Here is an 18,775-nt window from a genome sequence, read left to right as displayed (position 1 = left end):
ATTCGCATGGGTTTCAGCAGGACCAACCCACCTTCCTGCTTTTCGCCATTTTCACTTCCCATCACAACTGAGTCCTGATCACCCCCTCCCCACTCCCTCATCCTCCCTTTGAAATGCTTGGTCACCTCTGCACAGATCAAAGGTGAATTCACTTCTCACTGGACTCTTTTTCCTATTGCCACAGTTATCACTGATTAAAATCTGTCCTCACCACGTTAGCTAGTGTCTGGCTTTGTTTATCTTTGATGCACCTCAGTCCGAGAGCCCATTTCTTTCAGACAGGATGGCCATTTTTTGCAGACAATGATGCCAATTTGGCTGGCTATGGGGTTAAATTACTACCCTCTCCTGCATTTGGTGTGCCATTCCAGACACAAGGGGAGCCTGTGGTGGGCTGTGCTCCTGCCATGGAGTTCAGCACAGCCTGTAGGACCTTTGGGCAGGGGGAGACCAGCAGCGGCCCTCCTGGGCCTGCGGCGTGGGTGGGGCTGGCTGCAAGATCCTGACACATGTGGAGCACTGCAACAGGTGTGCATTAATCCCAGAGCTGCCTCTGAGCCTGGCCAGAATCCCCAGGGGCCCGTCGGTGCCTCTGTGGGTGATGGGCCTTAAGACTCAAAGCCTCATGGAGATTCTGACAGGCATCTCTCAACGGCAGGCAGGGGCGTGGTGATTAAAGAGCCATGGCTGAGGCAGGTCCAGAGGCTCTAACAGGTGTCCCCAGCCACACTGGGCAGGTGTACTGGGAGGACAGAGCCCTCCCAGGGAGGCCCTCCCCCTCACTGTGACCTGATCAGAAGTCCTGGCCCCACAAATGTTGATCAGAAGTCCTGGCCCCACATCTACACTGAGAGGGCCAGGTGGTCACACAGCTCGAGAGGAACGTAGAGACAGCATTGCTCATCCTCTTGTACTGTCCTGGGGAAGAGTGTCCACCTTCCTGCTTTTGAGAAAAAATCAGTAAACTTGCAATCAATTTGCCAGCTACTATGGCTCTTCATAATCAAAATATATTAGGTTATCTTGTATTAAGGTTTTGAGTGCCTTGGGCTGTCAGAAGGATCTAGTTAGATGTAGGATTTTTTCTGTAAATATGTTTTCTCAGATAATTTGCACAACCCTCTATGACAGGTCCCCATGTAAAGATGAAGAAAGGAGCAGAGGTCAGGACTAGGACTATCCCCGGATATGACAGCTGGCAACAGCAGAGAGGGACCATGGCTGTCTTGTGGGGTCCTCCAGACCCACTGGCTCAGAGAACCCAAGCTTGTTCAGAGACACCCTGGGCGGCAGCACGAGGACAACATGGCATGGCAGAAGCCCTGGCTTTCTGCTGCAAGGGGCGGCCAGGGCCAGAATCGCATGCGACCTAGGCAGGCTGTGTAACAGGTTCCCCCACACACATTTCACTCGGGAGGGAAAGCAAACCATAGTGAATGGGGGCCGACACCAAGAGAGATTACGTGACTCTCACCACAGTGCTATACCCCCGGCAAGCCGCAACCAATTAAAGCAAAAATAAAACAAACAAGACGCCATGATAAGGACACCACCTGCAATCACAAGAATTTTCCGACCCTTTCCTGCCCAAACATACTCTTTAGGTCCCTTGTTAAGGCAGCTTTTGTTCCTTTGGCCTCTTGCTGTTGTGCATCATGTGATGGTGTAGAAGCTTCTCATACTCTAAGCTCAGGAGTGCCACGGACTCACTGAGCGTATCCACAAACTGTGAAACCTGCTAAGATGAACAGGGCACTCCTTACCTGGGAGGACAGGCAGACACTTTGCAGGACAGCAGCCCTGTGACAGGTCGGGTCTTGGGATTGCAGAAGGATGTGTTCACTGGAAACCTCAGGTCTCTGTAGCAGCCTTCTCTTGTGGTCATGTGCCCTGTAACAAAGGGGGGAATTGTGAAGTGAAGACTCACAAACACATCTTGTGGTAAAAGGCATGTAAAGAGCTAATCTCTTTTTAAAATAAATCTTAACACAGAAGACAAACAGTAAATACAAAAGAAAGGATCAAAATATATTTAAACCATTCAAACAAAAATCAATAAAAAGCCAGGAGTAAACCAATACCTTTCAATAATAACTCAGTATAAAAGGAGTACATTCCCCACTCAAAAGACACAGACTGACTGATTGTATTAAAAAGATGGACCTAACAACATGCTTCCTTCAAGAGACTTACCTCACCTGTAAAGACACACATAAATTAAGAGTGAAAGAATGGAAAAAGACATACCATGCAAATAGAAATATAAAACAAGCTGAAGTAGCTATTCTTATATAAGATAAAATAGACTTTGAGCCAAAAACCATAAAAAGAGATGAAGGAGGCCACTATATAATGATAAAAGGATCTATCCAAAAAGAAGACATAAATATGATATACACCCAAATCGGAGCAGCCAGATTTATAAAGCAAACACCATTAGACCTTAAGAAGGAGATAAACACTAATACCATAATAGCAGGGGACCTGAAAACCCCACTCTTAACATTGGACAGATCTTCTAGGCAAAAAATCAACAGAGAAACAGAAGATCTAAACACTTTAGACCAATTGGACTTGACAGATATCTAGAGAACATTCCATCCAACAACCTCAGAATATGAATTTTTCTCATCAGCACATGGAACATTCTCTAGGATAGACCAAATGTTAGGTCACAAATCAAGTCTCAACAAATTAAAAAATGTTGGAATTATTCCATGTACTTTTTTAGACCACAATGGATTAAAAATAGAAATCAATAACAAATGAAACTGGAAACTATACAAATACATGGAAATTAAACAACATTCTACTTAATGACATATAGGTCCAAGAAAAAATTAAACAGGAAATCAAAAAAATTATTGAAAATAATGACAAATCATACCAAAACCTGTGGGATACTGCAAAAGCAATACTAAGGGGGGGAAATGTATGGTATTAAATGTTTACTTCAGAAGAATGGAAAGATGGCAAGTAAACAACCTAACACTTCACCTTAAAGAACTGGAAAAATGAGAACGATCCAAACCCAAAGTTAGTAGATGGAAAGAAATAATTAAATGTGAGCAGAACTAAATGAAATAGAAACTTGAAAAATGATACAAAAGATCAATGAAACAAAAAGTTGGTTTTTTAAAACATAAAATTGACAAACAATTAGCAAGGCTAACTAAAGAAGACACAAATAACAAAAATTAGAAATGAAAAAGGTGACATTACAACCAATACCTCAGAAATACAAGGCATCATTTGAGACTACTGTAAACAACTATATGCCAACAAATTTGAAAATCTGGAGGAAATGGATAAATTTCTGGACACACACGAACTACCAAGACTGAGCCAAGAAGACAGAAAGTCTGAACAGACCAATAACAATCAAAGAGACTGAAGCTGTTATCAGCAGTCTCCTAACAAAAAAAGCCCAGGACCAGACAGCTTCACTACAGAATTATACCAACCTTTTAAAGAAGCATTAATACCAATTCTTTAGAAACTATTCCAAAAAACTGAAACAGAGGCCATTCTCCCAAACCTATTCTATGAAATAAACATCACCCTGATATCAAAACCAGACAAAGATACAACAACAAAAAAAGAAAACTACAGGCCAATATCTTTGATGAATATAGATGCAAAAATCCTCATTAAAATACTAGCTAATAGAATACAGCAACACATGTGTAAAATAATACATCATGATCACGTGGGATTCATCCCAAGGACGCAATGTTGGTTCAACATATGCAAATCAATAAATGTGATACACCACATCAAGAAAAGCAAAGACAAAATCTATATGATCATCTCTATAGATGCTGAAAAATAATTTGACAAAATTCAACATTCATTCATGATAAAGACTCTGTAAATTGGGTATAGAAAGAAAGTTTCTCAACACAATTAAAGCCATATATGACAAACCCATTGCCAATATCACCCTGAATGGGGAAAAGCTGAAAGATTTTCCCTTAAGAATAGGAATGAGACAAAGATGCCCACTCTCCCTACTTCTATTCAGCATAGTGTTGGAAGTACTAGCCAGAGCAATCAAAAAAGAAAAGGAAATAAAGGGCATTCAGACTGGAAAAGATGAAGTCAAACTATCCCTGTCTGCAGATGGTATAGTCTTATATATAGGACAGCCTAAAGACTCTACAAAAAAAAATTTTAGAGTTGATAAATGATTTCAGCAAAGTTTTAGGATACAAAATCAGTACACAAAAATCAGTAGCATTTCTATACTCCAACAACGAATTAGCAGAAAAAGAGATCAAGAAAGCTAGCCCATTTACGATAGACATGAAAAAAATAAAATACCTAGGAATAAAGTTAACCAAGGATGTGAAAAATCTCTACAAGAAATACAAACTACTGTTGAGAGAAATTAAAGAGGACACAAGAAGATGGAAAGATATCCCGTGCTCTTGCATTGGACGAATAAACATTGTGAAAATGTCCATGTTACCCAAAGCGATCTACAGATTCAATGCAATCCCCATCAAAATTCTAATGGCATTGTTCTCAGAAATGGAAAAAACAATCCTAATATCCATATGGAATAACAAAAGACCACAGGTAGCCAAAGCAATCCTGAGGAAAAATAGTAAAGCTGGAGGCATAACACTACCTGACTTTAAGCTATATTACAAAGCTATAGTAACCAAAACAACATGGTATTGGCGTAAAAATAGACACACAGACCAATGGAACAGAATAGAGAATCCAGAAGCCAACCCATGCACCTACAGCCATCTGATCTTTGACAAAAGCATCTTTGACAAAGGAAGTCTCTTCTACACACTGGGGAAGAGACTGCCTCTTCAGTAAATGGTGCAGGGAAAATTGGGCATTCATATGTAGGAGAATGAAACTAGACCCATACCTCTCACCACATACCAAAATCAACTCAAAATGTATTAAATAATTAAATATACACCCTGAAACAATAAAACTTCTTAAAGAAAACATAGGAGAAACACTTCAGAAAGTAGGACTGGGTACAGACTTTATGAATTTGATTCCAAACGCACGGGCAACCAAAGGAAAAATAAACAAATGGGATTATACAAACTAAAAAACTTCTGCACAGCAAAAGAAACACTCAACAGAGTGGAAAGACAACTGACAGAGGGGGAGAAAATATCTGCATAATATACCTCTGACAAAGGATTAATACCCAGAATATACAAGGAACTCAAACAACTAACACCAAAAAAGCAACTAACCCAATTAAAAAATGGGCAAAGGAGCTGAACAGGCATTTCTCAAAGGAAGATATATGAATGGCCAATAGACACATGAAAACTTAAATGCTCAACATCACTCAGCATTTGGGAAATGCAAATACCATCTCACTCCAGTTAGGATGGCTAATATGCAAAGGACTGAGAATGATAAATGCTGGTGAGGATGCAGAAAAAAGAAACCCTCCTCCACTGTTGGTGGGACTGCAAAATGGTGCAGACTTTATGGAACATGGTATGGAAATTCCTCAATTAGAGATAGATCTAACATATGACCCAACTATATGCCACTGCTGGGAATATACCCAGAAGAATGGAAGTCATTATGCCAAAAGGATACCTGTACTCCCATGTTTATTGCTGCTCTACAATAGCCAAGAGTTGGAACTAGCCCAAATGTCCATCATCAGATGAGTGGATACAGAAAATGTGGTACATCTATACAGTGGAATACTACTCAGCTATACAAAAAAAAAAAGAAAGAAAGAAATACTACCATTTGCAGCAACATGGATGGACTTATAGAAAATTGTATTAAGTGAAATAAGCCAGGTTCAAAAAGAGAAATCCCACATGTTCTCACTTATTTGTGGGAGCTAAAGTAAATAAATAAATAAATAAATAAATGGATAAATAAATAAATAAATAAATATACAAACAAACCAACAGTGAGAAAAAAAAAGGAAGAAGAAGAAGACACAACAATCACAACAATTCCTTGAACTTGGTAGGACAAGCGAACAGATATGATGTTGATTAGGGGGTGGGGGGAGAAAAAGTGGGGAAAAGGAGGAATTGGTAAAGAGACATGAAAATCAACTACATTGTATATTGATAAATTAAAATTTAAAAAAGTTTAAACACACACAAAAAATAAATAATAAATCTTAAGTGTAATTTGCATGTCTTTGTGTTAATGAACAACTGGCCAACTAGTGATATTTTACTTTCCGACCTATCTTCATGGTTTTTAATTAGTGAATTTCATCATTTCTAAGACGCACTAATTCCCCCCCACCCCCATTTTAACGTCTTTAAAATCAACATGTGTCTTGACACATACCAGTCTTTTTCCACTGTTTCCATAGTCGGGAACGCCAGCCATATTTCAAAAGAAACACCCATATTAAATATACCTGTCCCATGTTTCCATTTGAGAGGTGACAACAGGAAACAATCACTAATAAATCAGAAAGAAACACAGACAACAAAATGGTGAGCAGGGTGTCGCCGGAGAATTCCCAGAGCTGGATACTGCCAAAGTCGCCACCCGAATGGCAAACTTTCCACAGTCACGAAAGTGACAGTCGGTTTGATCCTCAGCCTCTATCGCCATCCTGAGTGCTATTTAAAGCTTAGTGAACATCCCTACATTTGTTCAATATTTCAATTAATTAAATTTACACCAAAAGAACTATTACTTACATGAGGTGTCAGTAACAGTAAATTCGTAGAGAGAGAAAACAAGGGTATTTAGCAGGGCTGGGAGGAGGGGATGGGGAGTTACTGCTTAAGGGGCACAGAGTTTTAGTTTGAGAAAATGAAAAAGCTTTGGAGATGGATGGTGCGGATGGATGTGAATGTGCTTGATGCCACAAAACCGTGCACACAAAAATAAAGTGGTACATTTTATGTTACGTATATTTTGCCACAATAAGACAAAGGGACTATAATTAGATATGCATTTTGAAGGATTAATTTGTTCCCTGCTGTTACCCAGATAGGTTTCATGGTTGAGTTTGCTGTGAAAGGGAATGACATCCAAAAACTATCACTCTCAGTGCCCCTGAGGATAGTCATGGGCCAGCCCTGTGCCCTGTCATGTCACATGCAGCACAGACACAAATAGGGAGGGGCGCCAGGGTGCCCCAAATGCCTTATATTCAAGACCATGCAATGTTCCTGCCCTCAGGAGGGAAAAGTGGGTCTCTGCTTCCAATTTCCTGCAGCTGAATACACTTTTTAAAAGGATATTTCCTTCTACACACACACACACACACACACACACACACACACACACACACACACACACACACACACACACACACACACATTTTTCTGCCACTCCCAGATTAAAAGCAAATTTTTCTTTTTTTAGACTGTGGACATCCTAGCCTTGCCCTTCCTGCCACATGACGCTGTGATCCTGTCTGGTGACCTTCTCCATGTCCTGTGACTCGCCGTGCCCAGCCACTTGCTGTCCTCTCTGTCCGAAATGTCTTCCACTGCTCAGCCGAGGCTTGCCAGGAAGTTTTGTTCTCGCCTCTTTAAATCAGACGCAAATACCCCTTGTCTGAATTTCTTTGGTCAGTGATTCTCGAACTTCAGTGCGCGTCAGAATCCACTGGCGAGCTTGCTCATTAAAACCCAGACCTCCGGGCTCCCCTGCAGTTTCTGCTGCTGCAGGTCTCTGGTGGGCTCTGAAGACTGCCATTTCTAATGGATGCCCAGGAGCTGCTGCTGCTGCTGGACCAGGGACTATACTCTGAGAACCACTGCTCTAGGCAAGGCTTTTGTGCCTCAGTTTCCCCAGAAGTGACTGGTACACACAGCTCCTAAACTGTTGGAATCTTTGGAGTCCTAAGAGTATCTCTGTATGCAATGAGACGATGGTGGTTAGGGGCCCCTAGATAGCTTCAAGTTGGGGCCGGTCAGCAGGAAGAACAAGATAGTTGTCCCCAGCCCTCACCTCCCCCCCCCACCTGCAGAGAGGGGAGAGGCGCTTGAGATCAAGGTAATTATCAATGGCCAGTGTTTTAATCCACCATGCCTCTGTAATTAAACCTCCATAAAAACTCCTAAATGACAGTGTTCAGAGTTTCCCAGTTCCTGAACAACTTCCCAGGTTGTGCCAGGAGGGTGGTGCATCCCACTGCACGCGGACAGAAGCTCCTGTACTTGGGACCCTTTGGGACCTTGGGCTCTATGTACCTCTTCATCAGGTTGTTCATTTGTATCTTTTATGCTAAACCTGTGATGGTGAAAAAGTGGCTTCCTGAGTCCTGTGAGCCATTCTAGCAAATTACCGAACCCGACAGAGGAGGGCTGTGGGAACCCCCAAGTTTGTAGCCAAGTTGGACAGAAGCACAGGTATCCTGTGGACCCAGCACTTGCAACTTGCATCTGAAGCAAGGGCAGTCTTGGGGGACTGAGCCCTATAACCTCTGGAGTCTGAAGCTAACTTTAGACAGCGTCAGGACTGAATTGAACTGTAGGACACCCAGTTGGTGTCCAGAAAATTGGAGAACTGGTTGTCAGTGTGGAAAAATCTCATACATTTGGTGTCTGAAGTGTTGTGAATACAAGCAATTCATACCAGGCTAGCTCAGGTTAATGCTCCGGCAAGATGATAACAGCAACACCTTTCCTCTCAAAGCATCCAGTTTGGGTAACACATTACAGGTGACTCTAATTATGAAGTTTGGTTAACATATATGTGTCATCTGTTGGAACAAATTTCCTGAGGGGCAGAGAGCATATGTTGTTCATTTCTGAAATTTCAATAGCTTGCATGGATCAATTTGTTCCCTCACTTATTAAATAGTTTTTAAGGCATCAGCCAATTTTGTCATGTTCAGTAGCTTTTAAGCTCAGACAAGTTAATAGGTTAACCAATACTTACCCCCCCCCAAAAAAAAATCATCAAAGAAGGGGTATATTATTTTCCTTATTCATTACTTAGGATAAACTGGGACACAGTTTTGAGGACTCAGCCATGTTTCAATGCTGAGATTCAATTTAAATCAATGTTTTACAAATCCACTTTTCCACTTGTTAACCAGGAATGAGAGACTATTAAATTAGAAAAAGAAACAAATGTCTGTTTAAGACATTTTTGTAGAGAATCTTATGGATCTCCTTAAGTTTAATAGTCATAATGGCCTGATTTAAATGAGGAACATACTGAGTAAGCATACAGCTTTCTAAACCTGTTAGAGGTCTCCCTAATGAATACAGAAGAAAGACTGATCTTTTCCTCTACTTACATTTTAAGCTCAAAGTCCATATTTTAATTCTTTAAGCAAAGTCATATGGCTTTTTAGGAAGTGTGATTCTATAAATAATGACTTCAGGTTGGTTTCCTATTTTGAAATTAAAAACATGTGAAATTCAAACCTTCTGTTCAAGTCTGAACAAAGAATCATGACTTCATGATCACTGATGGTTCTGAGGTACTGCCTCTTAACTAAACAAATAAGAAATTTGTTTTGCTTTGAAACAGAAACAGAAGTTGACTTTATTCATGTACTCATTTTTCTTTCTTATTGGAGACATTTATTTGGCTTCACTTTTGAGCTGTCTCAGTGTCAGCCAAGTCCTAGAACTTTCACCTGTTAAGTGGATTAGGGGGAAATTTGGATCTAGTAATTCATGTGATAATTTAGTAACAATGTAGTAAATATATATATATATATATATATATATATATATATATATATATATATATATAACCCAATGAAAAACACTGGATTTGTCCAATGTGTGAGCAAGTTCTGACTCTGGCAGACATTTTTTAGCTATGTAACTTCAGAGAATTTTCATTTTTCTTCACGGGACAATACTGTCCTTTTGGGCAACAACATTCTTTGTTATGCAGCACGATTGTACATGTAGCAAAACTTTTAGTATCCCAGGGTCCTACTGACTAAATGTCAGTAGCATCCCATCCCCAATTGTCATAGCAACTAAAATGCATCCACAAATTTTAAAATGCCCCTTACCAGTGACAGCACAAGCTTCGGTTGAAGACACTAACAGGTCATAAGCAGATAAAGAAGAAAGTGCATGGTTAGGGAAGACAAGGTAATGTAAAGTGTTCCCTTGAAAGTTTTAGCAATTAAAGGAAATAGAGCAAAAAAGAGGGTGATTAGCAGGTTAAAAAAATTTACTTAAGAAAATAATGATGAAAATTCTATAAAACAGTTTATGGGATGCAGCTAAAGCAATATTCAGAGGACAATTCATGGTCTTAAATGCTTGTAAATACATAAGAATGGAAATAAGTGAACCAAACATGTGATTGAGATGTTAGAAGGAAGGATAGCCTGAAGAAACAGAGAGGACTGATACAGATTGAAAAAGAAGTCAGTATATTAGAAAATTAATGTAATAAAATACAAATCCCTGCACTCCTGTTTCATGCTCTCTCTTGTATCACAGGGCCTAGTAGTGCTACATTTTCCAGTTCTCTTGTCTAGGAGGTGTTCAGTTAGATCTCACCAACGCAAGGCATCAGCACACAATGTGGAAGGTGGAAGAGACTGAGCAGCCACAGGACCATGTCTCTGTCAGCAGTGCACGTGAGCATGGGCTTTGGCGGAGGTAAAGGTCTGCAGTAGTCTCCAGGCATTTTTGGGAATCACCTCCTCCAGTGCTGGCTTAGTTCTAATCTTTGCCAGTGATTTCTAGGATTTCCTACAATTTTCTGGCTCTTTAAAAGCCAGAGTGACTCCGAGAGCTACAAGGTGTCTGTTTCTGACATTTCCTCTTTTAATCTATCTGACTATTTTGTAACCAGTCCTCTGTATTAAATAACCTCCTGCTTGAAATACCTAGAATGGTCTCTGTTTTCCTGGCTAAACTGTCACTAATATACTGACTTAATGAAGGAAATAAGTACAAAGCACAAATATACAAGATAAGAGATGAGAATAAGAAAATGTCTACATGTAGAATAAATAAGAAAAATCAAATGGGATACTCAGTTCACATATATAAAAATAAAAATTTAAATCCTATAGAAAAAGAAAAGTTCTTAAATAGAAAAACTCCAGAAGAGATAAATAGTCTAAGTAGTCCAATTGCTATACATAGAATCAAAATTTATCAAAGATCTAACTCCTACAAAAAGCAATAGATTCAGACGCTTCAAATAAATTCTACCAAAATATTGAGACAGATAACACCAAAGGTATTTAACCTGCTCCAGAAGATTAAGAATAAGAAAGATGTACAACATTTAAAGGAAAAAAAAATTAGTACTTTTATCCCACAAAAGAAAACTACAGCTCAATAATACTTAGGAGCATTAATAGGAAAATGCTAAGTAAATTAAGAGGGGGCAGGATCAAGCAGCACACTGAAAAATAAATACATCACAGATAACGATTCATAGCAGGAATGTCAGGATGGTTCAAGATGAGAAAAATCTGTTAATATATTTATTATTCATTATTATGTAATGAATTTAAGAATAAACGTGAACTTTACCATAACGTAGTAAAGTTCAGCATGTGACAAATGTAGCCTCCATTTTTAACAAAAACGTTAATGATACAGATAACAGGTGAATATTTACTCACATCAATATACTTGTATATTTGTGTGAATTTGTGTGTATTTGTATATATTTATGTCTATGTATCTACATATAAATGTATAGATATTTGTATGTTTATTTAAACCTAGAAGCCAGCATTATGAAAAACACTAGAAATATTTACATTAAAGTCAGAAATAAAAAAGAATTTTTGTTACTACCAGTATTAGTTAAAATTATTTTGGAGACATTGGCTCACACAATTAGATAAGATAAAAGAATATAAGAAATACGAAAACTATGGCAAGAGGAAAATTCATGTGGTGTGATTATATAACTGGAAAACTCAAGAGAACAGAAATTAAGATGACTCTGTTAACTGACTGATTACTGGGAGTGGGGAAAGGAAAGAGCTACAGACAGAGAAAGCAAGAAGGATCACTGGAGATTCCTGGGTAACCAGAAACCATCAAGCCTGAATTTAAGAAGGCCAGAGAGTCTCTGAGGCGAGCAGTAAGCGACACCTGCTGCTGAGTTGTGTGAATTTGCTGATGGGGCAACCCAGGCGAAGTGCCCATTGGGTTGCTGTAGGTGTGGGACAGCCAGGAGGACAAAGACAGAGGCAAAGAAATGTCTGAAAAGATGGAAGACCCCTCATGGATAGTGGTGATGGGGAAAAATGTGAGGATAATCCACTGTTCTAACAGAGAACATGCAGGAAGAAGGGCCCGATTGTGTTTTACAACTGCATTTGTGGAAATAAAGAGGCCCTGGAAATCGATGGAAGAAAAAGTTTCAAGGGATGGGTGGTCATGCGCTGAGTGCTGCAGGGAGGCCATGGAGAGGGGCTGAGAAGGAGCCTGTGGACCTGGTGATCAGGTGGGGTCTCGACTGGAAGAGTCTCTGAGACAAGGAGGAAGAGATGAAACCCTACAGCATTAGGATGAGTAGCGTCCTGGGCTGGGAACGAAGCAGGAAATGTAGAGTATTCCTGGGAAGAGTTTCACACTGAAAGGCAAAAAGAAAGGCGCAGGAGAGTTAAGGAAGAGTTCATTTTGGGCTTGAACAGGCCTGAGCACATGTAGAGAAATACAGGGCGGAGGAGGGGAGAGAGGAGAGTGACACTGAAAGGGAGAAAGCCTATCTTTAGGCTACATTTGGTGGTAAGAAATCTGGATAAAGGGGTCATGGTTACCAGTGGAGAACTGGATTTGGAGAGGAGGAAAAGCATCTTCTCTGGGGCAAAATGACATGAGGAAATACGAGCAACAGCAAACTTTTGAGAGAGGCTGGTGGGGGCAAGCTGACGTGCACACTCGGCACGACCTGGCCTGAACAGGGGTGGAAGCTGCTTGCATGCATGGGCAGAGGTTTAGGCTGGTAGGGAGGAAAACACAGGGAACAACCGCAGCCTACCCCACAGTGGGCCTGGCTCCCAGTTGGCTGCTGAGGGGAGTTCCGGTGTTGGCTTTCACCTACGAAGAGCAGTGAGGTTTGGGATTCTGTTAACAGAAGCTGTTTTCCTCCTTTTACAAAATTACCATGATTAAAATCATAGGGGTGCCGCTAATGGGACTTGCTTCCTGAGAGTTTTTCAGGGAAGTCCTTGTCTTCAATTCTCACACCCACCCACCAAGCCCATCTTTGCTCACCTCCCAACAGTATAAAGGCCCACCTTTCCCCATCACAGGCCCCGAGAGGCAATCTTCTGATTGCCATTTTAAAGTTAGCTGCCGTATTCAGTGAAGTTTATTGTTATTCTTTTAAAACCATTTTTTTTTCCTAGGTCAGTGATTTTCCCATTGTGATTTCTGAGCAACAGGCATTCCCAAAGTCTCTCTTGGGCTGCCTGGAGTACAGGATTGGTGAGTGGGCTTTGCATACAATGTGTTTGGAGAGAAGTCCCCCTCGCAAAACACAAAGGAAAACTTCCTGGACCAGGGGTTCTCAGACTTTTGTATGCCTCGTGAACACTGGTATTTTCTGTTCAATACAGTCTCCCCAGCCTCACACCTAGGTGATCCAGCAGGTGTGGGCTGGGGCTAGAGAATCTGCTTGTCTCACAAGCTCCCAAGTGATGCTGATGCTGCTGGCCTGAGGTCCTATGATGCCAACAGCACCTTAGTTACTTTTCCATAAAATTTCTCGTAAAGTGATTTAAACTAGATGGTACTGAGGTTTATGAACGTAAAATCAGAATCTTTACAAGTCCTTCCCACAGATCGCGTGTTGCTGTTCAGTCTCTGTGCCCACAGAAAACTACACTCTGTGTGTGCACATACATGCACAGTTTTCCCAAGAAAAAAGGTTTTAGATTTTTAGGAACCACACCTTTGAACCACGCCCCCCAAAATATTTGGAGCTAATATTTGTAATTTCTAAGAAAATTTCTTTGGGGCATTAAAGCATTCATTGTTTACAGTCTGTTTAAAGTATGAGTAACACTTGAATATATTTGGGTAAGAATGTGAACTGTCAGGTTAAAAATGGTTTATTCACTCACATACACAAGGAGGGACTCTTTGCAAATGTAGGATACAAATTACGGAATGACAAGGAAAGACCACACTGGAAAGGATCCTTCTAAAGGAGGGCACACATGTGCAGAACTGTGCATGAGGGAGAGATGGGATGGGACACACTAAAATGCTTACCATGACATCTGGTCAAGTAGGGGTGTTCTGGGACAATCTGTCTTCTCTATTTATTTATGACATTTATAATGAAAAATAATCCCAACACTTAAAAATTTGGGCATTCCTGAAAGTGGACATCATATCTTGCCAACACCCTGGACAGGCGCAGCTCAAGGACACTGGGCAGTGGGAGATGAGGGCAGGAGGGGCCCTGGAACCTCTGCGGTATATTCATCCACCTGCTCAGGCCTCTCCTTTCCATTGCCAATCATCTTCCTCCACAAGGCTCAGCATACAAAACCCTCAAGGGGTAAATGAAAGAGGAAGAAGCCAGGGGCTAAAGGGCAGAGTTGACATTAGGTTTTTCTTTTGATCTATCTTATATATATTGTTGACTGACAAGAACCATAGAACATCAAACTGGAAATATCCTTAGAATTCCCCTCCCCCCAAAAAAACCCAAACACATCTGTGTGTCTGTGCACACGTCCACGCACACACACTGAACGAACAGAAAGGGTGGTGAACCTGTTTAAATTCCTTCTTCAGCAGAAGGAATAGCAAAAATCCACCCTCTCCACAGATCTGCACATCAGGGTCCTGCTCCCGGGCCTATGCCCCAAACATTGACACCTGAACTCTTAGGGAGCATCCAGGTATTACATGGTCAAATTACTAGGGAGCAGACTTGTGTCACTCTTTAAGAAACCATTTTTTAATGGTTAATCCAGGGCTATGGGGCATCATGTGAGATCAGAAGGTCTTTACTTGGTTTTATAGGTCAAATGTGTCCTCCAAAGGTTTATGTATTGGAAACTTAATCCCCATTGTAACAGTGTTAAGAGGGTAGGAAATCCAATTATGGTATTTGAAAGGTGGGCTTTTAAGAGGTTATTAGATTGTGAGTACTGTGTCCTCCTGAATAAATTAATCCACTGATGGTTTAATGGGTGGCCATGGGCATGGTTCTGATGGCTATATAAGGAAAGCAAGTGAGCGAGTTAGCTCTGTTGCTCAGCCCATTTCTTGCCGTGTAATACCCTGCATTATCGCAGGACCCTGTATAGAGCTCCCACTAAGAAGGAGGCCCTCACCAGATATGATGTCTGGACTTTGGACTTCCCAGTCTCCAAAGCTGTAAGATATAAATTTCCTTTTCTTATAAATTACCCAGTTTCAGGTATTCTGTTATAAGCAACAGAAATGGACTGTACATTTGGCTCAAAGACTTGAAAATCTGAACTCAGAGACCTAGTCAAAAACATTAGCATTTTTTCTTCCACATCCTTGATTTTGTCCCTTAATTTCTATAAAACTTCTATCAGACCTGTTATCCCTTAGGATTTCCCTCCAAATGCCTCCTCAAACTCCTGCTTTTCTGTTGTCTACTCAGCACTGACCCATGTTTTGACCATCCAGTAACCTCACCTCTAGGAAAAATGGTAAAAAAAATAAAAATTAAGCAAAGGAAACTTCACTCAAGTTCAAGTTCTTGTCCAATGTCTATGTCTTTTATTCAGAGTTATTTTTGAGGCTTTCATCAGAGACTTCTGCTCACAATATGCGTGTAATTTGTGTACTCAGATCTTGGGCTTAGCAGCTAACTAGACCTAAAGTATTAAGTTCTTGTACTTGATTTTAGTGCTCCTGGTCCTCAGACCTTCCAACTCCAGGATTTATACCAGGCTCCCTGGCCCCCTCACCTTTGGACTTGGACTCCACTGGTTTCCTGGTTCTCTGGCTTGTAGGTGGCAAATTACAGGACTTCCCAGACTCCATAATTAGGTGAGCCAATCTCTCCTAATAAATCTCTTTATATGTGACTATCTCCTTTTGGTTCTGCTTCTCTGGAGAATTCTGACTAATACATCAGCCCAAATAACCATAATAGACATAAAAGTGAATGCAATGTTTCTTCCTTTGACTACTTTCTAATAATAGTGGAAAACTTCACAGGTATAAGGAGAGACACAGACCTTCAAATCCAGAAGGCTCAAAGATCCCCAAACAAATACAATCAAAAAGTTCTCTCTGAGATGCATTATAGTTAAACTACCAAAGCTCAAAGACAAAGAGAATCTTAAAAACAGCAAGAGAAAAGCATGACATCACCTATAAAGGAGTCCCCATAAGACTAACAGAATACTTCTCAACATAAACTCTACAGGACAGAAGAGAATGGGATGATATAGTCAACTAATAAAAGAAAAAAACTGCCAGCCAAGAATACTATACTTAGCAAGGCTATCCTACAGAAATGAGGGAGAAATAGTATATTTCCCAGATGAACAAAAATTGCAGGAATTTACCATCTTATAATCAGCCCTAAAAAAAATCCTCAAGGCACTCCTGCACATGGAAGCCAAAAAATGATAAACACTACTATAAATACACGAGAAAAAATAAAACCCGCCAGTGGAACAAATATGAAAATGAGAAAGAGAAAGAATCTATACCTACCCAAAAAGCCAACAAACACTGAAGACAAAGAATAAAAGGGGAAGAAAGGGAACAGAAGATATTTAAAACATCAGATGAAAATCATTAAATGCCAGGAATAAGACAATACATTTCAATAACAACCCTAAATTTAAATGGATTAAATTTACAACTCAAAAGACACAGATTGACTCATTAGATTAAAAAGCTAGACCAACTATATACTGTCTTCAAGAGACTCACTTCACCAGTAACACACACAGACTAATAGTGAAGGATGGAAAAAGATATACTACACAAATGGAAACCAAAAATGATCAGAAGTAGCATTCTTATATTGGATAAAATAGAATTTAAGCAAAAAACCATAAAAAGAGATCAAAGCAAAGCCATTATATAATGATAAAGGGATCTATTCAGCAAGAAGATATAATCTTAAATATATACACACTGAACACCAGAGTACCCAGATATATAAAGCAAATGCTATTAGACCTAAAGAAAGGGACATACCTCAAAACAATAATAGTTGAGGACTTGAACACTCCTCTCTCAGAATTGTACAGATCATCTAGGCAATAAATCAACAGAGAAACACAAAACTTAAACTATACTTTAGACTAATTGGACCTAGCAGATATCCACAGAACGTTTCATCCAGCATCTATAGAACATTCATTCTTCTTATCAGCACATGGAACATTCTCCAGTATGGTCAACATGTTACATCACAAATCAAGTCTCAACAAATTTCAAAAGCCTGAAAATCATTTCAAGTATCATCACAGATCACAACAGATTAAAACTATAAATCCATCACAATCAAAACTCTAGAAACTATACAAATACATGGAAATTAAACAACAGGCTCCTGAATGACCTATGGGTCCATGAAGAAATTAAACAGGAAATCAAAAAGTTTCTTGAAAAGACACATCATATCAAAACTTGTGAGATACTGCAAAAGCAGTACTAAGAGAAAACTTATTGTAATAAATGCTTAAATCAAAAGAACAGAGATTTCAAATAAACAACCTAATGCTACACCTCAAAGAACTAGAAAAACAAGAACAATCCAATCCAAAAATTGGTAGACAAACAGAAATAATTAAGATCAGAGAAGAACTAAATGATATAGAAACCCCAAAGTGATACAAAAGATCAATGAAACAAAAGGTTGGTTTTTTTAGAAAGATAAACAGAATAGACAAATCTAGGTTAACAACAACAACAACCACAACAAAAAAGTAGAGAGAAGACCCAAATAACAAAAATCATAAATGAGAAAGGAGACATTACGACTAATACCAGAGAAACAAAAGGAATCATTAGAGACTATTACAAACAACTATACACCAACAAATTTGAAAACCTGGAGGAAATAAATTTCTGGACACATACAGAAGAAGACAGAACCAAGAAGAAACAGAAAACCTAAACAGACCCATAATGAGCAATGAGATTAAAGCAGTAATCAGCAGTCTCCCACTAAAGAAAAGCCCAGGACTAGATGGCTTCACTGCTAAATTCTACCAAACATTTAAAGAGGAATTAATACCAATTCTCCTCAAATTACTGCAAAAAATTGATATAGAGGCCATTTTTTCAAATTCATTTGATGAGGCCAGAATCACCCTGATACCAAAATTAGACAAAGATACATCAACAAAAAAGAAGACTAAAAGCCAATATTTCTGATGAACACAGACATAAAAATCCCCAACAAAATATTAGCAATCAGAATACAGCAACACATCAAAAAATTATACAACATGATCAAGTTGGATTCTTCCCAGGGATGCAAAAATGGTTCAACATATGCAAGTCAATAAATGCAATATATCACATCAACAAAATCAAGGACAAAAACCAAATGATTACCTCAGTAGATGAAGAAAAAGCATTTGACAAAATTCAATATCCCTTCATGATAAAGGTAGCAAATTGGGTATAGAAGGAAAGTATCTCAACACAATAAAATCCGTAGACAACAAACCCATCACCAATATCATCCTGAATGGGGAAAAGATTTCAGCTTTTCCCTTAAGAACAAGAACAAGACAAGAATGCCCACTATCACCATTCCTATTTAACATAGTATTGGAAGTACTAGCCAGAGCAACTAGGCAAGATAAAGAAATAAAGGGCATCCAGATTGAAAAAGATGAACTCAAACTGTCCCTGTTTACAGA

The 18,775-nt window shown here is 39.5% G+C and overlaps 1 protein-coding gene across 1 annotated transcript in view; it reads right to left on the bottom strand.

The window, feature by feature from the left end:
- Positions 1–18,775, bottom strand: part of ADAMTS16 (ADAM metallopeptidase with thrombospondin type 1 motif 16) — a 165,843-nt gene that overhangs the window by 49,639 nt on the left and 97,429 nt on the right. The window contains exon 18 of the mRNA XM_063087445.1: positions 1,764–1,890. Coding sequence (XP_062943515.1) covers positions 1,764–1,890 — 127 coding nt within the window. The remainder of the gene's footprint in view (positions 1–1,763; positions 1,891–18,775) is intronic.

Source organism: Cynocephalus volans, chromosome 2 (genome assembly GCF_027409185.1).
Source record: "Cynocephalus volans isolate mCynVol1 chromosome 2, mCynVol1.pri, whole genome shotgun sequence".
NCBI classification, from domain to species: Eukaryota; Metazoa; Chordata; class Mammalia; order Dermoptera; family Cynocephalidae; genus Cynocephalus; species Cynocephalus volans.
This window is presented reverse-complemented; position numbering and strand designations above follow the sequence as displayed.